Below are 25037 nucleotides of genomic sequence, written 5' to 3'. Positions count from 1 at the left end.
ATTTGATTGGGTGTAGGTGGTTTTAAGAGAATATATTATGAAGACAGAGTTAAGTATAGAAAGACTACTGACTTGGGGACGCCTGGGTGGCTCAGTTGGTTAAGCAGCTGCCTCCGGCTCAGGTCATGATCCCAGCGTCCTGGGATCGAGTCCCACATCGGGCTCCTTGCTTGGCGGGGAGCTTGATTCTCCCTCTGCCTCTGCCTGCCACTCTGTTTGTCTGTGCTTGCTCTCGCTTCTCTCTCTATGACAAATAAATAAATAAATAATCTTTAAAAAAAAAAAAAAAAAGACTACTGACTTGGTTTTAGAAAACCTAAATTTTAGTCCTGACTTTAACAGTGAAGTTTTTTTAGTGTGCCACTGTATTCTTATCATCTGTTTCATGTTCCAGGCATATGAAATTTTTGGTAAATACCAAGCTGAAGTAAGTTGACTTTCTATCCTAGAGATCATCTCTGCTCCACAGAAGAATGTAAGAATTAGATTTGTTGTATTTCGAAAAGGAAAGATTGTATACTTGATTTAAGAAAAATCAACTCACTGCTAAAAGGGGGCAAACATTCTTTCTTTTTTTTTTTAAAGATTTTATTTATTTATTTGACAGAGAGAGACACAGCGAGAGAAGGAGAAGCAGGCTTCCCGCCAAACAGGGAGCCAGATATGGGGCTCGATCCCAGGAAGCTGGGATCATGACCCGAGCCGCAGGCAGAGTCTTAACCCACTGAGCCACCCAGGTGCCCCAGGGGTCAAACATTCTTGATTTCAAGTTTATTACGTTCTTTTTCTTACGCTTAAAAAATCAATGTTTAAATTACATACAACCAAATGCTTAGTTCTTAAATGTTCAATTCACTGATTTTGATAATTGTATATACTCAGTACCCACAACCCAAAGCAAAATGTAAAATATTTCCATCATCTCAGAAAGATCTTTCATGTCCATTGCTAATAAATCCTCATACTTCCAGAGGAAGCTAGTTACTGATGTCTACCACAAATTAGTATTTCCTGTTCTTGGACTTCATATACATAGAACTATAACATAGGTACTCTTTTCTGTTTCATATCTCTGACTCAACAGATTGAGAGATTCATTCATGTTATTACATATATCAGCATTTTATTCTTTTTTAGTCTTGGTTTATTCTTGGTCTGTTCCCTTATCCCTTGTTCCGCTCTGTTTCAGCGTCTACACCTGCCAGGGAATAGTTTCGGGTGTCCAGTCAGGAAGTCAGGGGCCTCCTATCTCTCCTGCCTAGACCTTAACCCCTTCCCTATTCATGGGACAGGACCTGTGGGCAGAAAGAGCACCTAGATTTTGAGGAGTGACTGACTATATACTTTTAAATTAGTGGGGGTTAGGAATAGTGCAAGTCTCCAAGGAATCTGGAAGCAAGGCTTTCAGGACCTTGAGAGGCCAGCTGCTGCTAAGATAAGTTTACTTTAAACATTAAGGCACATTGGGGTGCCTGGGTGGCTCAGTGGATTAAGCCTCTGCTTTCAGCTCAGGTTATGATCTCAGGGTCCTGGGATCGAGCCCTGCATCGGGCTCTCTGCTCAGCAGGGAGCCTGCTTCCTCCTCTCTGCCTACTTGTGATCTCTGTCTGTCAAGTAAATAAATAAAATCTTAAAAAAAAAAAAAAGGCACTAAGGCAGCCCTGAGTTCCTTGAGGAAGGTCACACTCTGCATGTTTCAGGTGCGTATCGAGGGCTGCAAGCTGTAAGGGGATTTTAACTGAAGCTTCATTTCTTTGCCTTTGCTTCCCACATCACTTGTGACTTCATAATTGCCACACAGTTCTCCAAAGTGGTGGTACCATTTTACATTTCTACTGGAAGTATGAGAGAGTTCTGATTGCCTTACTCCCTTCCAGCACTTAGTGGCGGTGTTGTTGTTGTTCTTTTATTTCTAGTTCTTCTAATGTCTGAGAAATAGTATCTAATTATGATTTTAATTACTTTGCTTTGCTCTGATAACAGAATATGTAGGACAACTTTCATGTGTATCATTTGTATCTCTTTGTTATGTGTCTATTCAAAGGGCTTTCACCAAGTTATTAACTGGATTATTTGTCTTTTTATAATTGATTTATAGGAATTCATTTTATATTCTGGATGGGTAATTTGTTCAAATATCTAAATTCCTGTTATTTTTATCCAGTGCAGACTTTGCTATTCATTTTCTTAATTGTGTCCTTAAAAAGCTGAAGCTTTGGGCCCCTGTTTGGCTCAGTTGGTTAAGTAATTGCCTTCAGCTCATGTCATGGTCCTGGAGTCCTGGAGTCCCTCATCGACCTCCTTCCTTGGCAGAGAGTCTGCTTCTCCCTCTGACCCTCCCCCTTTTCATGCTCTCTTTCTCTCATTCGCTTTCTCTCGCTCAAATTAATAAATAAAAACTTAAAAAAAAAAAAAAAAGCTAAAGCTTTTAGTTTTGAAGAGGTTCAACGTATCACCTTGTTTATGGTGCATGCTTTCTGTTTCCTATCAAAGAAATCTTTTTTAAGATCATGAAGCTATCCTCTGTTTGCTACTTGAAGGTTATGATTTAGTTTTTATTGAGTATCTACTCTATGATTCATCTTAAATTAATCTTAAGTTTAGAGTGTATTAGAGGTGAAATATCATTTTAAAAATTTATGTATTGGGGTGCCTGGGTGGCTCAGTGGGTTAAGCCTCTGCTTTCAGCTCAGGTTATGATCTCAGGGTCCTGGGATCCAGCCCCACATCAGGCTCTCTGCCCCTCTCTCTCTGTCTGCCTCTCTGCCTACTTGCGATCTCTCTCTCTCTCTCTCTCTCTCTCTGTTAAATAAATAAATAAAATCTTTTAAAATAAAATAAAAATTTGTGTATTTATTTGCTCCAGTATCTTTTAAAAATAAATCTATAATAAATAAATAAAATAAATCTAAAATCTAATAAGTTTTTTTATTATTATTATCATTGAATTGACAGTGCTTTTACCCAAAATCAGTGTGGATTGATTTCTGGGCCAACACTTTCCTTCAGGTGTTCTGTTTTTGGAGAAAATGCTCACTCTTACATTATTTGGAACCGGTATTATACTGTTCTGACTACTGTAGATTAAAACTTAAAATTTGATAGTGTGAGCAATCCAGTTTAGTTCTTTTAAAAATTTCTTGACTATTTCCACCCATTAGATTGTGAACTGGCCTAAATTCACTGATTAGGAGGGTTCTTTTTTTTTTTTTTTTTTTTTTGAGGATTTCGTGGAATTTCTATATGCATAATTATATGATCTCTATAAAAGAGCATTTCCCTTTTTCCTTTCCAGTCACTCTGCTTCTTGTTTCTTTTGTTTACCTTGTGATGGCCAAGACTTCCAACACAATTGTGAGCAGAAGTTGTAAGGGCAAAGAAACATTTTTGCTTGTTTTTTTAATTTTTTTTTTTTTTTAAATGGGGGGAAAAGCATTTAAAGTTTCGTGATTGGTAAAGATGTTATCAGCACATGCTTTGTTGATACTTTTGTATTTCTAATGTGCAGAGATATTTTAATATAAACCAGTATTTAATTCTGTTCAGTGCTTTGCTGTACTCGTTTAAACTCATACTTTTTAAAAATTAATTTATTTTCTTTTGCTAATATGGTGAATTACATTGCTTGATTTCTAAATGTAAACCAACCTTGAATTCTAGGAATAATCCTCATGTGGTCATGATATAGTAGCCTTTTACAATATTTAGTTTTCATGTCTATGAAGGATATTAATCTATGGTTTTATTTTTCTTAAAATATTTGGTATTATAATATTTGGTATTTGGGTTTTTTTGACCTCATAGATTGAGCTGGGATATATTATTTCTTCTTCTATTTTTGATAAAACTTCATGAAGACTTGTCATATTTCTTTCTTAAATTTTTTATAGAATTTACTGGGGAAGCCATTTGGGTCTGCAGTTTTCTTTGTTGGAAAGTTTTTATCATGAATGGGGTCTTCTAGATTTTTGCTTTTATGCATTTTTTAATCACTTTTAATAAGGTTTTTTTAAAGAAATATATTCATGTCATTTAAATTGTCACTATATTGCTATGTAGATTTTCTGGAGACAAATTCTTTCAGGTTTTGCTTAATGAAGATGTCTTTATTTCCCATTTACTTTGAAGAATACTTTTACTCGAAATATAATTCTAAATTAACAGATTCATTTTTCTTTTGAATAGTTTAAAGATGTCTTTTGGCTTCAACCTGCATTAACTATATTTAATGAAAAGTCAGCCATAATTGTTTTACCCTTTATGTAATATGATTTTTTTTTTAATTATCGAGTGCTTTCAATATTTTCTTTTGCTTTTTGATTTTGGTGTTTCACGATTTCACCTGTAATGTGTCCAGGCATAATTTTCTTCTTAGGGGTTTCTGAACTTCTTGAGTGTTTGAATTGATTTTGGAAAAATAGTGAAAAATATTAATCTATTATCTTTCAAAATTTATCTTTTGTCCAAAACTCTCTTTTCTCCTTTATTTTTATCTTTATATACTTCAATTAGATGTATGTCATACGTATGAAAGTGTTCCACAGATCTCAGACACTGTTCCTTTTGTCTACACATTTACCCTTTTTGTCTTTCAGTCTGAGTAATTTCTTTTTTGACCTGTCTTTAAATTAGTTGATTGCTTTCTTTGATATTTCCACTGTGCTATTAAGCTTATCAAATGAGTTCTTTATTGTTGATGTCATATTTTTTATATCTAGCATTTCCATTTAATTTTTTAACAGTTTTATCTCTGATGAAATTCTCTTTGTGGTGAGAAATGTTGCCTGGATTTTCTACCACCTTCTATCATAGTTATGTTAAATTGACTTTCTAATATATCTAATAACTCAGTCTTTCCTGAATCTTTTTCTATTGATGTTTTCTTTCTTCTTTTTTTTTTTAAGATTTTATCTATCTATTTGATAGAGAGAAACATGGCGAGAGAAGGAACACAAGCAGTGGGGAATGGAAGAAAAACAGTCTTCCCACTGAGCAGGGAGCCTGATGTGGGGCTTGATTTCCAGGACCCTGAGATCATGAACTGAGCTGAAGGCAGACCCTTAATGACTGAGCCACCCAGGCAACCCTGATGTTTTCTTTCTTAACTATAGGTCACACTTTTCTTTTTTCTTTTTTTTTTTTTAAGATTTATTTATTTATTTATTTGACAGACAGAGATCACAAATAGGCAGAGAGGCAGGCAGAGAGAGGAGGAAGCAGGCTCCCTGCTGAGCAGAGAGCCCAACCTCAGTCCCAAGACCCTGAGATCATGACCTGCCTGAGCCGAAGGCAGAGGCTTTAACCCACTGAGCCACGCAGGCGTCCCTAGGTCACATTTTTCTTATTTCTTCATTTGTCTCACAATCTTTGGGAAGCATTATGTATATAAGAATTGTAGTAAGCAAACTTTGCCTCAGATAAGGGCATACCTTTAGTTCTGTCAGGCCTCTGGTTTGGGGGCTGAGTCACAACAATTTGTATTTGAGCAAGGTCTAATCTAAACTAAAGTTTTTGGGGGCACCTAGGCAGCTCAGTGCCTGCCTTCAGCTCAGACCATGATCCCAGGGTCCTGAGATGGAGGCCCGCATGGACTCCCTGCTCAGGCAGGAGCCTGCTTCTCCCTCTCCCTCTGCCACTCCTCCTGCTTGTGTGCTCTCTCTTTCTCTCTCTCTCTCTCAAATAAATTTTAAAAAATAATTTAAAAAAAAAGTTTTTTCACCTTTTTTAAAAATTTTTTAATTTTTTAAATTTATTTGACAGACAGAGATCACAAGTAGACAAGAGAGGCAGGCAGAGAGAGAGAGAGAGAGAGAGAGAGAGAGAAGCAGGCTCCCTGCTGAGCAGAGAGCCCAATGCGGGACCCAATCCCAGGACCCCGAGATCATGACCTGAGCCAAAGGCAGCAGCTCAACCCACTGAGCCACCCAGGCGCCCCATGCCTTTTATTGGTTTTAACTCAACACAGTCTTTAAATACTTTGACAGCATGATTAGGATTTTCTTTCCAACTAAACTCTCTGAGTACAGACAAAACTCCAGAGAGTTCTAACCATTCACAACACAGAAGAAAGGCTCTGAACTTTGTAGGGTGTAAGGTCTAAAATTAAGGTGCAGTATCATGTGCCGCCTTGACATGTGGAACCCGAAAGGCCGTAGATGGCCTAACCACAAGTCGTCTTCCCCACTTTGCCCTGGTGGATAAGGTTCCCTGTCAAACAGTCCTCTTTATCAGAGGGACCAGGCACACTTCCTGCTTGCCTCTAAGTCATAGGTTTCAATTCCTGCCAGTCTGTAGAATTATTTAAACAAGCCAAGTGCATCCTCCCAGGGGAGCCAGAAGGCAGCCCACACTCTCATTATGATAAAGTCTTCTTCATGTAGCCCTAGTTGTTTATCCTGTTCCTCAGCACTACCTCTGTGTGACCCTGTATAGTATGTGATGATGTCCTCCTCAGTGTGAGTGTATGGATAAACTGCTGCCAGTTTCATCCATCCAGTGTCAGGTATCACGTGTTCAGCCATCCCCATAACCCTAGGCTGGGAATTCCTCCTCATCAGTGGGGTGAAGAAGAGGTGATTAAAACACAGGGGGAGACCTCCTACTTTATAGTAAGAAAGCATTTTTAAAAATAACTCTAGTGAGTTCTCTTATTTTTCCAGATCCACCTGTGAATTTCTACACCATGAAGATACCTCTCTGAAGTTTTGTCTCCTTCTCCAGCCTTTTGGGGACCATTGGAGTGTAGTCAGTGAAGACCTGACGTGCTTCAAAGCTATTTTTATTTTCTAGTTCTCTTCCCCTTTACCCAGCCATTTGGAGAGTTAGAGCAGTGACTCATTGGAGCTCCCTTGATAGTGAAATTTCTAGCTTCTCTATTGGCCTTTTTCTGACAGCCAGGGAAGGGATGGGGGCTGACAACTTGCTGCAACCTTACAAAGGTGGAAGTCTAAGGTCCTCCATTCAGCCTTTGCTGCAAAGTGGGGGTGGGATCACACGTTTTCTGTAGCTTTGGTGGGGATAGTGCAGCGATTGTCTGACTAGATTCCTGTCTTTGTGAGCGCGCCATTTTTTATTCCTTTTTGGCCTTTTTTGAAACTTTTATTGTTGTGCCATTGTGTTCCCTGTTTGCCAAGTTCTCCAGCACTGGGATATGAGACAGAAAGAAAATTCAGGAAACTCAATGCTATAGTATTTCTTGGGTCCTCCTTGCAGTATGGCTGTTTTTTCTCTATCTTTCAGAGTCTTCTTATGTTTGTTTGATATATACTGTCAAGGATTTTCAGATATACTTAGCAGGAGGAAAAAGGAAGAATTATATGTGTTTCATATTTTTAGGAAGAGTCACTCAATGGCTAGACATAAATTGGGAAATGAAATATTGTTATTTTTTATATTTTCAAAAGAAATTATTCTTAATTTCATTTCAAACATACTGTTTTCCTTAAATAGAAAATATAAATTAAGCACTAAGATAATGTTGCAAACGATATATCAATATAGACTTTTGCTTATGAGGGATATTTGGTCTTGTGTTATCAATGTGTTCTTTATGTTCTTAATCATAAAGTTAAAAATTTGATATTAAGACCAACTATGTTGTGTTTTCTTTCCTGACAAACTAATAATATGCTTCTCTCACTTAATATTAAGAATAATATAATTCATTTCACTTCCATATTTCCTTTCCTACCAACCCACTAAGACCTAAATTTTGTTCTTAATTTTAGTTTGCATACTTAGATTTTTTTCCTGGCATTACGACTTCCTCATTATCCTTTAATACACGGCTCTTAGTCTTTTCTTTGATTCTCATGTGCGGGCCTGGTTTTAAAATAACCTATTTAAACCACATTTTAAAAAACAGGTGAGGTAGAAACAATGGGCTTTTGAAATTTTATTTAGGGAAGATTGAGAAGAGGCAATCTGGTTGAAGGGATATTATAGGAGATTTTTGAATTTTATTCATAAAGTAAGTATATATATATATAAAAGCATATATTTAGATTGTTTTTGTTTCTTTTGTGTGGCTATACGTTGGAAAAATAGATCCCCTTTTTAACCCTCTAATAGGTGCTATTACTGAAGTACATTCACAGTTTCATCCATTCATTCATTTATTTAACAAATATTTACTGAATGCCAATGAAGCACTGTTCTAGATGCTGGGAATGCCGCAGTCTTCTGCTGTCCTGGAGGTTCCATTCTAGCAAATGAAGAAGCATACTATTGTGCTGTCAAAAATAAAGCAACGTCATCTCTTACAGTACTGTACAGAAATTGAAAAAGGCACCCAACCAAAGAGGAAAAAAAAAAAGTTTAGACAAAAGGCAAACTTATAAAAACACAAACTTTCCCCTCTAATTCCATAAACTCAAATTTTAGTCATTAAATTATTAGTATATCTCATTATATGTTTTAGTTGTGAGATAAAAGCAAAAAATAAAGAAGTTAAAAAAACCATTGAGAAAATGAATTTAAGACAACTTGTCAATATTTTCCTTAAACTTCTATAAATTTAGAAATTTACTACTTCTTTTATGGGATATATTTTCAAATGTGGAAAGAATCAGAATAGGACATAAATATCTGTTCTATCAATTACCATTGTGTTACTCTAGGACATCATTTAACTTCGTTAAACTTAATTTTTTTATCAGCAAAAATGAAAGTAGAATACTTATCCACCATGACTGGGAGAACTAAATAAATGCCAAATTTAACTTATCTAGCACATTTTACAGCTCATGAAAATCTCCCTGAAATCTGTTTCTTTCCCTCCCCCAGCCTTTTGACTGTATGCTTGCAACAGCCTTTGTGTGTGTGTGTGTGTGTGTATGTGTGTGTGTGTGTGTGTGTGTGTGTATTCAAGAGGTTTTCAATATTTTCGAGCAACATAAAATTGAAAAAGGCTTAGAACTTTGTTTTCTGTGATTATTTTTTAGACAGTGACAATTTATGGAAGAGGGTTATAAGAGGTTAGGGCTCCTAGGTTGTCCACTCTGTTAAGCGTATATGCTTTGGGCTCACATTATGAATCCAGGGTCCTGGGACTCCAGGTCATGATCCCAGGGTCCTGGGATCCATCAAGCTCCCTGCTCAACAGGGAGTCTGCTTCTCTCTTACCTTTTGCCCTCCCATCTACTCATGCTCTCTCTCTCTCTCTTTCAGAATAAATAAATAAAATATTTTGATAAATAAATAAATAAACATTTCAAACTATTTTTAAAAATAAGAATTTCTCATGAGAAAAAAGAATGAAGCTGCTCAGAAATCCTATTAATGTATTAGAAGTTATTCTATACCCCAACATTCTATAAAGGATAATATTCTTACAGCCCTAAAAATTGCTTTAAATAATACATACCATCATTGGCAAACAATGAAATCCTTAATCTAAGATTCTCTTTTAACTCATTTATATTTCTATTTCAACTTAATAAACATTTTTTCTAGTGATTAGAAAATTGATTCATGCATATTATAAGGGAGAAAAGAAAAATACAGTGAACACATTATTTCATTACTTGGAGAGAACCCAATTTGCAATATGTATTCAATGCTATATTTGTGATAAATGAAAAATAACCAAAAAACCTCCTGATAGTACATAATATAATGATAATGTATCATATTATATACCATATATCATAATATAATAAGTTTCATAGTTCCTTTCTTTTAAAATTACTCAAAGTTAATAAATGGCAATAGGGTAAAACAAACTAAAAATAACCTAATGGATAATGTGGGATATAGCAAAATGATGGGATACAAGTATATGAAACTCTGATGATATAGTTTAATCCACAGATAGTATTTAAAGCAGTTAGAAGAATGGATTGAGTATCTTTAGGCAGTAATCGCAGAAATATAATTTTTCTTAATTGTTATTTGATGAGTATTTGTATTTGGTGAGTCTGAGGAAGCAGAATTTGAGGTTAGACCTCTGACAGTTTCTGGAGAACAGATATTTTATGTCTCCAATTACAGGGTGATCTATACATCTTACAGCCCTCCAAATGTGCTGGGGATTCTCTGGAGAGTTACATGGAAAGATAGCTTGGTGGACTGATAATGAGATACAGAACCTTTAGCCTTTTGATCACAAGGTCATTTGTAAGCTAGGAAGAGGGTAACCAAAAGTCGTTATTGGTCAATACCTTGCAAGAGCAAAATGAATTGCTTAGCTCAGTTCAGTTTTTATTTCCATTTGAGAGCTATTTGTTACCAGTTATAGATCCAATAAGTGACCCTTTACCACTAAAGTTCACTTGTCCTGAACAGGATTAAGATGTATTTTACAAACCATGGAAGCCAAAAAAAAAAAAAAAAAAAAATCGTGTGCTATCATTCTGGTTGTTTCTTAAGCTTTCAAGGCAGCCTATTCCTCTGCTTTTATTAAATCTAAGAAAATGTATTTAAAATTGTACACTAGATAGAAGATTTTTACTTGGGTTTTCCTGAATTACTAGTTTGCTCTAAGCCAAGGCTAGTTGTTCGTGTCTTTTACAGATAAAGATGCTGTAATGTCTTTCTCTTAGTAGTAAAAAAAAAAAAAGTTTGTGTTATGAAAATTATACAGTTTCATGCTCTTTTTAGTGATGAATTACTGCCTGGATTATCTGTGTTGGATCTATTTGCTTTTTTACTAATGCAAGGTTTGTTGGATTTTTCTGTGGTGTATATTCAAGAAACAGATGGTTTTTAATTCATGTTAAAGTTAATTAGGGTTTCTACTGATTACTCTGTGTCTTGGTTTAAATAACTTCTTATTATATATCTCTAATTTGTCAACAGTATACTTGTAGAAATAAATGGTAAAAATTAAAGGAAGGGAAAAAGTATTATGACCAAGTAGTTAGTAGTTCAGAGAAAAAGTAGGCCTTGTTCCAAATCCTGGTGCTCTGAATACAGGATTAGGTACAAGAGTATGTATCTACAGTAATATATAATGCAACAGGCATGAGGTTTCTGGTTATCTATTTTTTCTTTTTTTGGTTATCCAATTCTGAAAGAAAAAAATTCTATGGCTGAATATCAGCAAAAGCCTACTGCTTTGCACAAAATGGGCAGAAAGATTAATTACACATAGATCTGAGCTTAAGATAACATAACAGACCATAAGCAAGTAGAGAGCCAAGAATATTCTTGCTTTGTAATCTCAGCACCTAAGTCAGCTGAAGCTAACTGAGGGTTTGAGTAATTACTGAAAGAATGAAAGAGTGGATGAACTGTTATAATGTGTTATTTATATGTCCAAAGAGTCTGCTGTGGAATTTTTTTTACAGATGAGAGAGCTTAATTGAAGCCTGAAAATCAGAGATTTGCTATAGTAGTGAAATCATAAATCCTATGAAACATCTCTACTAGGAAAACAACCATAGAAAAGTCTTTAATCAATTTAGTTCTCTATTACCTACAGTTAATATCCTTTTGCACCACAGTAGAAGTACAAAGGCATTATATATGATTCCATTTTAATCCATTTTCACATGACTTCATTTTTCTTCATCTGTTATTATCCAAAATTCTTACTATTCATTCCATAAACTGGTTCTGAGGAGTTCTAGCAGCAAAATTTAAAGTAAGTTCCATATATACCTGTATGATTCAATAATCTACACTTCTCTTTTTTGGTATTACTTGTCATCACTGAGATTAACTTCAAGTAATGCTTTGGCAGAAGTATATTTATAAAAATAGGGGTATATTTTTTTTTTCATAATTCAGCCTGTGATGTGTAAAAGGTTAGGGACTCTGTCAATGAGTTTTTGTTTGTTGTGCATGCATATAAGCATTTGAACAAAATGTGATTCTCTGGATGGGGCACAGTGGAAAAGAAACATCATAATTTCTTTTTCTCATTTTCCCTGTGTAATAGAACAAAGTGTTAAACTCCTTGATCCAGCTCATCCAAACAAAATTCCATACTCCTTATCATCAATGTGAAATTTCTCTTCAAATCAGCAACCAATGAAACGTGAGTGGACATAGGAAAGAAAAGTTACTTCATGTTTTTCTCATGGATTTCCCTGGTAATAATTGCCTGTGTTTTCCCATTTACCCTTAGCTTCGTCAGACACCCTTTGCCACCTCCATAGATCCATCCCACCCGAGGTCACAGATCACACAAAACCTACAGAAACAGGAAATCAAACTTCCTGAGTCCACTACAAAACACAGAAACCTGTTTCCTCTGCACATCTCAAATTGGCAAAGCTCTGTCTTAGCGGAGTCAGTGTGGAAGCAGCTGTTGAAAAGACTAGAAGGACTGTATCTCCCAATTTCACATGAGCTTTCTTGCTACAAACTACTGAGATGAAGAGAGCAAAGCTATTTATTCTGCTTTCTAGTTTATGGAATGGGGGCTTTGGGCTTATCAACACCACGCATACTTGGACTACCCCTGAGGATGCAAGCTCCCAGGAGAACATGGCCTCTGCTACGGTTTCTCTAAATAAAATGCTTCCAACCCCTCAGATCATGTCGGCTGAGATAGCTACAATTCCTGAGGCAAGAACCTTTGAAAAGAGTCTTCTAAAATCAACAAAGCCTCCCTCAAAAACAGGCACACCTCCTGAGGGTGTGGGAAACCAAACTCTCACACCCCCAGAGAAGACAGAAGGGGCGCTGAAGTTACAGCCTCTTGCCCTCCCAACCAAACCTAGCCTCAAGTTCAGCCCAAGAGCAGAGTCAGTAGTCCTTTCCAACTCTACAATGAAATTTCTTCAGAGCTTTGCCAGAAAGTCGAATCAACAAGTCATCTCTCCCAACGCAGTTGCAGGCGACCTGGGAAATCGGTCCCCACGGGAAACATACCTCAGCAGAGGTGACAGCAGTGGAAGCCAGAAAACCAACTACCAAAAATCAAGTTTTGAAACAACTAGAGGAAAGTAAGAAAGATTCTTTTCTTTTCTTTTTTTTCTCTCCTTAACTATAAAGTCTGTGAAATTGCAAGCTAACAGTTTCTCACTCTCAGAAAATGTTTTCATGTTCAGGATGAAATTGGATCACATTTCAGTTAGATAAGGTAATTAAGCATTACTTTATCTAATGTAGAAAAGATGAACCAAAAAAATACAGCTATTTTGTTTTAATTGAACTGATCGTAGTCATTTATAATGGGGCTTTTACTTGAGATGCTCACTAACAAACTATGTAATACTACAGTGATTGTTAATTGCTTATTCAACTCAAGGGTATATTGGTGGGCCTCAGAAGGACACCCACAACATGAAAGAAAAATGACAATACAGCGAGATATGAACAGACTTAAAAACTGACAGAGCCTGGTGCTGTTGAAGGTATAATTCTCAAGATCAAACCAAGCAGAGCTGGGGTGGAATCCCGGATCCAGTAATGTCTCAGTTGGTGACTTTGAGCAAGTTAATGGGGCTTCCTGACTGCCTTTTTTCCTATGTAAAAATACAGATATGGTATGGAGGTACAGATAAAAACACCAAGTTCACAGAGGGATCCTGCAAGGTTCATATTATTCGAACATACTTAGATGTATGCTTCTCACAGAACAGGTGCTAAGAAACGTATTTTACTAGTACTCTTATATTGAGTTATACCATTATCATGAATGTGATGAGTAGAAAAGCCCATTTTTCAAATGGATTTTGATATAAAATTCAAGCAAAGTCTATGTGAATTGTTGAAGTAAAAAAATAAAAATAGTTTTAAAAGTACTGTTAAGGAAGACTTTCCAAAGGGCCCCCAAAATACTAAAACAGACAAACAAACAAAATAGCTGTGAAAAATGCAGGCCAATGTTTTTATTTGTTTAATGTTCAGAGCAATCTGTTTGGAATACTAGTAGTTTAGTGTTATGAAACTAAACTTTCAAATACCTTTTACCTACAACAAAATAATTTCAAGACATCAAATAATGCCTTGGGATCTTAGTTGAATTAAACATCTTACTAACTATATAACATAGTTTAAGGCAATGATAGTCGCTTACACCTGCTCTGTGAGAGGCAGCATGTCAAAGCAGTTATTGATACTGTTAAGAGTATCAGTGTTATTGATACTGATAACAATATCAGATATAGGTATTGATACTGTTATTGATATTGATACGATGAGGAGACACTGGGAAGAATATAAGCCAATAGATTCATATCTATGTATTCTTTATTATTTAAATCCCATTATTTCACTGTATTTCAAAGGTTATGGAATTTTTAAAGATATATAAGTAAGTCTGATTCTAACTAAATATTTATTTACTTAGTGGAATTTAGAACAATAGCAATGTACTATAAAACTAATGTTACAGATTACAAAATGTTCAACTTAGGTTGGGTAAACTATGCCTATAACAGACATTTTAACATATAAATTAAACTTTCTCACGTCGAGGGACAGCAGGATGTGGTCTATTAAATGATGATAGCAAATGCCATGTCACTTACATGATCATTTCTATCAGTCATATTTTATTAGACTGCATGATTTTATTTTTTAAACCAATTATATAGAACTCTTAATACTCATTGAAAATGATTATGAACTTTTTAAAGATGCTGTCAATAAGAGATTTTTCAATAGAATATGAAATATAGTGAAAAGAAGCAGAAAATTTCACATTAAAATGTCACATTTTATATAGTATTATTTCATAATTAGATCGCTTTTAAGAGTCTCATGCTCTACCGATTGAGCTAGCCGGGTGCTGAAATACTTGCTTTTAAATAAATGCTAGTTGTTTTATTATGTGCCTAACACTGTTCCAGTTTCTAAGGACACATAGAATTTTTAAAGTAAGAATGATTCTGCCTGCAGGGATATGTCTTATAAAAACTGAGCAATAACATATCTTCCAGATTTCTAAAAATTCAATATGTTAGGAGGAAACAAGATGTAAAGGTATAACCTTTAACATCATCCCATGGATTTTCCAAAGAAAATACACATATATTTTTCTTCAATCATTTGATCACTACCATAACTTCATGAAGAAGATTCTGTTATTTCTTTCAGAGAGATAAGTAATTTAACTAAGGTCACTTAAAAGTAAATCTTGTAGATTCAAACCCTGCTGGCAGGCTTCAGTGATGTAGCTTTCAACCCCTACATTATACTCCTTCAGCAAATGCGATCTGTTCTCCCAAATGGGTAAATCAGAGTGACTAGTTTATGCCCCTGCTTATGAGCCCTCAGAGGCTATTCTTTGCTTCCAGAACAAAGCTCAGATCCTTACACAGTTAACCATACAATGCCATCTTTGATCTGTCTTCTGCCTACCTCTCCAGCCTTGTCTTTGACGTTCTGGCCAGTAAAATTTGTAGGTCTCTGGTCCACAATATGCTATTAAACCTGTCTTTGTTCCCTGTTCATCCCTCTGGCTAACATGTCCTTTTCCCATAATCCTCTTCTTTTTCACCCAATAATAATAGCTCCAGAAAGCATTCTCAGGCTGTGAGGTGCCCCTTCTAACTTTCATAGAGCTTTCCTTGAATTCTTTTATCACTGCACTTACAATAGTGTATTATAATTACAGTGACCTTTGTGATCTCCTTTCTTATAGAGACATATTTGAATGCTAACAAGGTCTCTGGGTTATAATAGGTACACAGTAAATATTTAACAAGCTGAATGTAAAATTTATAGATTAATATTTGAATATAAGGAAGAATCTTTCCCAAAGAAATATTCTTGTTTCTCTATGATAAAATCTATATGATTCATTTTAGGTTTTCCTTGTTGTGCTTGTTTTGTTTTGTTTCATTTTTCATTATTGCTCTTGGAAATTTATAGTGATTCTAGGTAAAAGGAATCCTCTGTCTATAGAATTTTGCTGGCATTATTCTTGTCTCATCTTGTACTCTCTTAATCTTAGTGCTGTAGGAACTGTTGGCTACCCCAGAGCTGTGGTTTACTATCTAGAGTGGTTGTTGATCAGTGAATGGACTCTGAAATAGGCAGGATTTTAAAAAAAGATATTAGAATTAATATTTATGCATTGGAAAATTATTTGTGGAGGACCTAATATGTCCCCAGCATTGTGTTCATTTTGAGGGTAAAATAGTGAACAAAACAGCCACCTCTTCTGCCCTCATGGGGTCTATATTCCAATAGGAAGGACATGAGGAGGAAAAACAGTGAATCATGAAGGCTGATATTGAAACCAAATAGTGGTAAACATTCTGAATGACGCTTATGAGAGTATGTGACAGAGTGAATGACCTACCTTGAAGGTGGGTAGACCTTCCCCGGGAAGATACTCAGTTAAATGAGGTATAGATAGATATCAATTGCCTAATTAACTTTTCCCACAATCCCAATCCTGTACACACCTATGTGAATCTTCATCATCTCAGTTAATGTCTAGCTCCCTAACAAGAAACCCTTGATATATCCATGACATTTTTCTTCCCTCCTTTTATCTAATATATCAAGACTTCTTCTTGGTATTCCTTCCAGTATATCTCAAATCCCTCCCTACCTTCACTACACCATCCTTTCCTAGGCACCATTATCTACCACCAGACTCCTAGCTTGTCCAAATATTACCACTTTTGTCCCTTGTAATTCATGTTCCATACAAGTGAGAGATCCTTTCAGCTTTTTTTAAAATAAATTTGACATATTTCATTGGGTATTAAAACTTTTAAATCAGATTAATGAATTTCATTTGATATAAGACTTCATCTTTTGTGACACATTATTTCATATACTATAAGAAAGAAAAGTATGACATTATTTCTTAGAAATTTTAGACTTACTTATCTCTTAGAGATTATTTCATATATATGGATATATACATATACACATGTCACTCTTTTGTGACTTAAAATGAAAATATAAATGAAACTGGTTAAGGTGTCTCTAAGGCAATGGCAATAACTACTGTTTGACAAGAGTGACTGAAAAATGTCATTGATTTTAAAATATATTCTTGATTTCAGAGATGTTGTCTTAAAATTTATGGAATTTAACATTTTGTTCACATGCTAAAAATCTCTCAGTAGCTTTTCTTTTCATTTAGAATAAAATCCTAAATCCTCACCCTGGCCCATAGGGTCTTGCTTGATATGACTCCTGACTTTCTCCATGATCTCATCTTCATCACACACCCAAGTTCATTCAACTTCTTTTCCTCTGGCCACACTGACCTCTCTTGATATTGAACTTGTCCAGTTTATATGCATCTCAAGAAAACTTCCTGTTTGTTCTTGCTAGAATGTTTTTCTTTGAGTGTACAGAAAGAGAGAAAATTCCTTTCCTCATGTGTCTTCATCTTTAATGTCCCTCATCAATGAAAACTCTGATTAACTGGTGTAAATTTGCCATTCTTATTGTATCACCCTTATTTTTTCTTCATGACACTGATGTGAAATTATTAAGTTTATTTATGGAGACAGCCGTGTCTTTTCAGTCTTTCTGCAATAAAACATACATCCCATGAAAATGAGAACCTTGCCTTTCTTTTTGTTTGTTTGTTTGTTTGTTTGCTTGCTTGTTTTAAGAGTAGGATTTAGTGATTCATCACTTACATATAACATCCAGTGTTCATCACTAGGGGCCTCCTTAGTACCCACCATGGATATAGCCAATCTACCCCCCATCTCCCTTCTGGCAACCCTCAGTTTTCTTTATAGTTAAGAGTCTCTTATGGTTTGCTTCCCCCCCCCTCTTTTTTCCTTCCCCTATGTTCGTCTGTTTTATTTCTTACATTCTCTATATGAGTGAAATCATACAGTGTTTGTCTTTCTCTTCACTTATTTCACTCAGCATTCTTTTGATGGCTGAGTAATATTTCATTGTATATATATACCACTTCTTTATCCATTTATCATGTGGTGGACACTTGGGTTCTTTCCATAGTTTGGCTATTGTTGATAATGCTGCGACACATATTGGGGTGCATGTATCCCTTCAAATCAATATTTTTGTTTCCTTTGGGTAAATGCCTAGTAGTGCAATTGTTGGGTCAGAAGGAAGTTCTATTCTTAACTTTTCATGGAATCTCCATATTGTTTTCCACAGTGGCTACACCGGTTTGCATTTCCACCAACAATGTAAGAGGTTTCCCCTTTCTCCACATCCTGGCCAATATCTGCCATTTCCTGTGTTGTTCATTTTAACCACTCTGACAGGTGTGAGGTAGTATCTCTTTGTGGTTTGATTTGTATTTCCTTGATGATGAGTGATGTTGAGCATCTTTTCATATATCTGTTAGCCATTTTTATATCTTCTTTGGAAAAATGTCTGTTCATGTCTTCTGCTCCTTTCTTAACTGGGTTATTTATTTTTTGGGTGTTGAATTTGGTAAATTCTTTTTTTTTAAAAGATTTTACTTATTTATTTGAGAGAGAGAGAGAGAGATTATGAGAGGAGAGAGGTCAACAGGAGAAGCAGACTTGTGGGACTCAATCCTGGAATTCCAGGATCATACCTGAGCCAAAGGCAGTTGCTTAGCCAACTAAGCCACCCAGGTGCCCAAATTTGGTAAATTCTTTATAGATTTTGGACATTAGCCCTTTATCAGATATGTTGTTTGCAAATATCTTCGCCCATTCTATAGGTTGCTTTTAGTTTTTTTTTATTGGGTGGATTTGGAGTTCAGAGAAGAGATCAAGACTATAGATATAAAACTGGAAAATATGAAAATATTGACACTTGGCTAAGGAGAGCTTTTTGTTTGTTTTTATTTGTTTGCTTTTGTGGTTGGTTTGTTGGTTGGTTTTAATGAAAGGGAGGAGAGAATAGAACAGAAACCAGGGCTAGTGAGAGAGATTTCTACTTTTTCGTTTTTTTATTTTATTTTGAATACATAATTGTCATAAATATGGTAAAATATTAATGAAGCATGCCAGAAATGAAATAAAATTTGAATGCCAATCAAGACAACCATCTTATTTGCTAAGTTTAATGACCTTTCTTTTAGAACTTTATTTATTTACTCTTTTTCTATAAGCTACATAACTTGTGTACAAGTAGGTAGCTTACTTTAAATGAATTATGACTTCTAAAATAATGTTTAAAATGGCAAGTTCTCTAAATCTTTCACTAGATCGCTTTAAGTAAAAATTTTGAACACATTAAAAAATATTTAAAATTACAAAAAACTAACCATTACGTTAATTCTACTATTGTAATATGCATTTTTCTACTTATTTCTGTGAATTCTGAGTAGGTTTTGGGTGTGGAAAATCTGATCAACTAAATTTATATATTGTCTCAGTTCCTTGAGACTGCTATACCAAAATAACACAGACTGGATTATAAACAACAGAAATTTACTTCTCACAGTTTTGAAAACTGGATGTCTAAGATTAGCATGGGCAAGGGAGAACCCTTTTCTGGGTTTCCAGATTTCAAACATGAAAGAAGGTATGAGAGAATCTCTCTAGGGCCTCATTAATAAGAGCACTAATCCCAGGGATGCCTGAGTGGCTCAGTCAGTTAAGTGTCTGCCTTTAGCTCAGCTCATGATCCCAGATTCCTGGGATTGAGTCTCACATCATGCTCCCTGCTCAGCAGGGAGTCTGCTTCTCCCTCTGCCTGCCACTTCCCCTCCTTGTGCCTTCTTTCTTTCTCTCCCTATAACAAACAAATAAATAAAATCTTAAAAAAAAAAAAAGCACTAATCCCATCAAGTGGGCACTGCTGTCTCCCAATGGCCCTAGTCCCAATATTATTATATTGGGTATTTGGATTTCAACATATAAATTTTGGGAAGACACAAATATTTAATCTATGTCATGTGTATTTTGCAAAGTTATTATCAAACCTAATAGCATCTGAAGGGGATTACTCTCACAAGCTGTAAAATTCTTAAGAGAAACACACCATTATGTTAAAGAGTATTTTCTTAAATTTCCTTGGGAAATAAATGCATCTACCAGATTATTGCCAGTGAAAATCAACACTCAGTGGACATTATTCTGTGTCTTAATTTTGTCTCATTAATCATTTCCTTTTATTTCATTCCTTTGATATTTCTCCTCCCTAAATTACTACTGGATATATAAATACATACTGTATTACACATGCTAGAATTTAATGAGTGCTTATATAATCCTAGGTGGTTAAATGAGAAATTTTTGTATTTCCTTTTGGCTTTTTCAATATGAAAATACTACTTTAAACATTTATTATTTAAGACAAAATGCTAAAAGAGTCAGTTTACAGGAATAACTGGAGTAAGTATAGAATCAAGCATCACAGCATCTGTTAGCATGCCTTTTCTGAGGCTTTCTGGTCTGCACACTGGAAGAGCCTGACACCTACTGGAACAGAAGCAGTTTACAATGTTCCCGAATAGGCTGAAGTCAGATTGTGAGGAAAAGAAACAAAAAATAAAATAAAATTAGGTAAAATAAGACAAATTTATGAAAAACTATTATATTTAAATAACTTTAAGAATTATTACTTATAAATATATATTGTATATATAATATGTTCTACATTTCTAAGCCAATGTGTCTCTTAAAAATATACTATCATTAGCTTTAAAATTTAAAAAATAGGTTGGACTAAATTGTTCAAACTCTATGGAATGGGGACACATTCAGCTAATTCTCCTAAAATTTTGCACTGAAAATATTATATATACACAATAATTTGTGACTCTGAGCACTGTATAATCCTCTATCATCAAAAACTCAGTTACATTTACCATACACTGCCCACGGTGGAAGGCAAATTAATGATGTCTGACAAAAGACTTTAATTGCAAAAGTTGGTATGTAAAAAAAAAAGTTTATTCTTAAAACCTAAATTAACCAGAAAGTCAAAGCATCAGAATATTAGAAATTCCCCATGATCTGAGCATTGTGTGATTGCCTTTCAAAATTTGTTTTAAAAATGTTTTATTTCCTTATTTATTTTTTAAGTTTGTTTGCCAGAGAGAGAGAAAGAGTGTACAAGCAGGAGGAGAGGCAGGCAGAGGGAGAAACAGGCTCCCCGCTGAGCAGGGAGCCCTACATGGGGCTCCATCCCATCAGGACCTGAGCCAAAGGCAGATGATTAACTGACTGAGCCACGCAGGTGTCCAGTTCTAAATACACTTTTACATGATTCTTTTATAAAACTAATACTTCTATCCAAGTTAAATATTATGTAGAATTTTGAAAAACATGGACTATATAAAGGTACTTAAACTAAAATATTAATGAATTACAAATAAAATTTTGTTTGAAAATAAGTTGTTTTCTTAAGGAGATTAATATCTAGACAAACTTACTTTTGGACTAAGAGCCAAACTAAATATAAAAAGTCTAATGTTTTATTCATGTGTGATTTATGTTAAGAATTATTACTATATGTAAGTACTTTCAATTTCTATTGTTTCTTCTTTCATATTGTGTATATGTCTATTTTTTTGGAGTACTTTCTCATTCATGACTGGTGAACTCATGTAAATTCTAGTCTCTTAAATTAATAATTTGATAAAGGTGTTCTTATTATAGTTCAATTAAAAAATAAGGACTTGTATAAAATAAAGATTTCATAACATTTGGGAAGTATTTATGTTCATAATTTTTTAAGACTATAGAAACATTTTGGAGTGTCTGGGTGGCACAGTCATTAAGTGTCCAACTCTTGGTTTCTGCTCAGGATCTCAGGGTGGTGAGATCAAACCCTATGTGGGGCTCCACACTCAGCAGGGAGTCTGCTTGAAAATTCTCTCCCTAGGCCCCTCTTCCTACTTATACCGTCCGTTTCTCTCTCCCTTAGATAAATAAATTAATCTTTTTTTAAAAAGACTATAGAAACATTTTGAAAAAAATATATATATATATAAATATTCTAGAAGCTAAGCTCATCATGTGATCTGAACAAAAAGGATGATGATAATGTTCTGTGATGGTTTTATGGAAATTATTATTATTATTATTTTAAAGATTTTATTTATTTATTTGAGAGAGTGCGAGCAGTGGGGGAGGCAGAGGGGAAGGGAGAAAAAATATATATATATACATATACACACACACACATAATGTATATCTGTATAAGCAATTACGGTTAAGGTAAACTTATCAGGTCATTAGAGAAGTGTAAAAGGAGTCATGTGTCTCTATTTGCATATATGGCAAAAATCGGGAGATATATAAATATATTAGTAGATACACAGTTACCTAGTCTCCTGGTAAAAAAGAATCCTACTAACTCTCTGAATCATGTAATCAGCAGCAGCAGTGATTTATATTAATTCATTTGGTCTCACAACAACCCTATGAGATAGGTTATATTATTACACTTACTATATAGAAGAGGAAGCCACATGTAATGAACAAGCTAATAACAACTCTACTGGTAACAGTAGAGTCAAATTCTCAAAGTAGTCAGTCTGGCTCAAGCATAAGTCAACAACTACGTTACCTGCCCCTCTAGTCAAGGAAACTTTTCCTTATTATTTTGTTTCGCTTACGTAAGTATCCCAGTCTCTGCTCCTCCCCTTCTGCTTCATTCAGGGAAAAAACAGAAACAAAAACTCCAGACACAGAAATGCAATCTCTTCCTCATTTTCCACATGTGTGGAGTAAAAGGAGAATGAAAACCTTGTTCAGCAGGCTGCCCTTCATCATCAGAAATGACCTTCTAAGTCTGACTTCAGAGGGGGGCAAAACTGTGCTGATGATGGTCGTGAAACTGAGAGAAACCCCTCCTTTCCCTATTCTTCCCTTTCTGTCTTTCTCCCTTTTCACCATTCATATTGTAGCATGTGGCAGAATTCCTTTCCTTTTTAAGTTGGAATAATATTCCATTGCAGATAAGTAGATGATAGATACCTATATATCACATTTTTTAAAAGATTTTATTTATTCATTTATTCATTTATTTATTTAATTTATTTATTATAGTGTGAGAGAGATATTTATTACAGATAAATTTATTTATTCATAAATAAATTTATATAAATTTATTATAAATTTATCTATAATAAATATATATAAATTTAATAAATTTATTGTAGGGATATTTATTATAAAGTGAGAGAGAGAGAGAGCACAAGCAAGGGGAATGGCAGGCAGAGGGAGAGAGAGAGAGAAGAAGAGGGAGAAGCAGGCTCCCGCGCTGAGCAGGGAGGCCAATGTGGGGCTTGATCTCAGGACCTTGGGTTCATGATCTGAGCCCAAGGCAGCCACTCATACAACTGAGCCACCCATGCACCCCAGTATATGTCACATTTTGTTTCTCCATTCATCTGTCCATAGGCACTTTGATTGTTTCCACCTTTTGGCTATTGTTGTCCATGAAATTTTAATGATATTGTTAAATTAGGATAGTGTGCTAGGGAGAACATTGACTCTGGTTGGTGGTGTTATCTGAAAACTGGTGTTTTGTTTTGTTTGTTTGTTGTTTACAAACTTAGAGCACATATTTATCCTCAGGAACTTAGTACCTGAACTACTGAACCACGTAAGGCTTTATTTGATTGTTTTCCTCCCTTATTACTGACATCAACAAAATTAGGCTTGTTAGGATATATTCTTGCTTTTGATATTTATTTTGCTTTTAAAATGAAATACTTTTTACTAACTTGTAGGAGAGAGAGGGGCAGAGAAAGAGAGAAGAAATTCACCACATACGCTACCAAGTTGAGAAATGAGCAGGTTGGATTTACAAAAGTAGTAAACACTTGTCATTAAAAACACATGACTACTTTTGATATATTTAGAATATGTTTATATTACTAATCATCATTGAGTTTGGTGGGAATTTAATTGCTATGTGTTTCAGGGGTTTAGTGTATGATGATGTACTATACCATAATTTCAAATTTTCATAATTTCACTGTCAGTGATGGACAAACTTAGCTCAGGTGGTTTTATTAGAATATATTTCCATGCAGTCATTGCCTTGTAATTAGAACAAAAGTGTTCCTCAAAAGATAAATGAGTGGCAACATGAACGGACTATTCTTTTGTGAAGGATCAACAAATATTCTTATCTACAAATTAAATCCCATGGGAAACAGTCCTTTCCTTGAGGCATTTTTGAATTCATTAATACATGTATATATGTTTATCATTTGTTTGTGGTCACCTTTAGGTACAAGGTAAAGAATGATTCTCAAGTCAAGGAGGCATAGGTGTTTGTTAGTTGAGGTGTGAGGGCTGATAGGAGAGTTGCAAAATAATCCTCTTTCTCTGAGAATGTGAGGTAGCTGTGACTGTGTTTCATTTTCTTCTTGTTCCTCTTTGAATCCCTAAATTCCTCTAAATAGGAGATGGCAGGAAACCAAATCATAAAGTCCCTTCACTTCATAATGTCTCTCAAACACAAAATCTTCTCTAACTTCCTAGGGAAAAATTATATACCATTGGCTAATTTATGGTGGGGGCTTTGCTTAACTCGATGTCTAATGAATATCCACAGTTCCTATGATTTTCATGTTACTATGTCAATTCAGGCCACAGGTTATCAGTATACAAGTTGGAACATTCCGCCTTTTACGATAAGATGGCAAGCAATTTATCAATATGAGTTTTAAAGACTAATATAAATGGATGCTGTTAATTGGTCGATTGTTGTCTTTTATTTCTTAAAGAAAATATTAATTCTGGTCATTATTTAAATGACTCCTTTGTTGCTCAGTCTACTCTCGGTCCAGGATAAGAATGTATAGGATTAGGTCACGGAGTTTTCAGGTTATGCTTCAAATGGCAAATCACTAATTAATGGAACATTTTTTTTTTAATTTAGTCTTTCTACTAGATCCTTGGGAGACCAGGTTTCTAAAACATTTCAGTCAAAATTACAGTATATTTACGATGTTTATTTACGATGCTTCTCTTCATTCATTATCCACAAGACTTCAAGTCATTTAAGTCCAGCTGGAATCCTTTTTCTTCCTTCTATTTTGCATGGTCTGCAAGCTGGCTGATCTTCATAAGTAACGAAAGCTGCCTGGTTTTCCCTAGAACAAACCTTTTACATATTAACTTGGAAAATCCGAAGAATCAATACAAGCTTTTTTCCTTACATGCTGCAGCACAAAAGAAACCGTGTTATTACCCTTAAAGAGAATCCCAAATGCAGTCTGCTGTTTGGAGGGTTACGACCCCATGGAA

At 35.0% G+C, this 25037-nt stretch overlaps 1 protein-coding gene across 1 annotated transcript in view; it reads left to right on the top strand.

Moving 5' to 3' along the window:
* The first annotated feature begins 12221 nt into the window (after positions 1 to 12221).
* Positions 12222 to 25037, top strand: part of MMRN1 (multimerin 1) — a 57692-nt gene continuing 44876 nt past the window's right edge. Inside the window, exon 1 of the mRNA XM_044224497.1 lies at positions 12222 to 12893. Within this exon, the coding sequence (XP_044080432.1) occupies positions 12319 to 12893 (575 nt within the window). The 5' untranslated portion in view covers positions 12222 to 12318. The remainder of the gene's footprint in view (positions 12894 to 25037) is intronic.

The sequence above is a fragment of the Neovison vison genome, chromosome 11, assembly GCF_020171115.1.
Source record: "Neovison vison isolate M4711 chromosome 11, ASM_NN_V1, whole genome shotgun sequence".
Lineage (NCBI taxonomy): Eukaryota > Metazoa > Chordata > Mammalia > Carnivora > Mustelidae > Neogale > Neogale vison.
The sequence above is the reverse complement of the archived record's forward strand: the minus strand, read 5'-3'. Positions and strand labels throughout refer to the sequence as shown.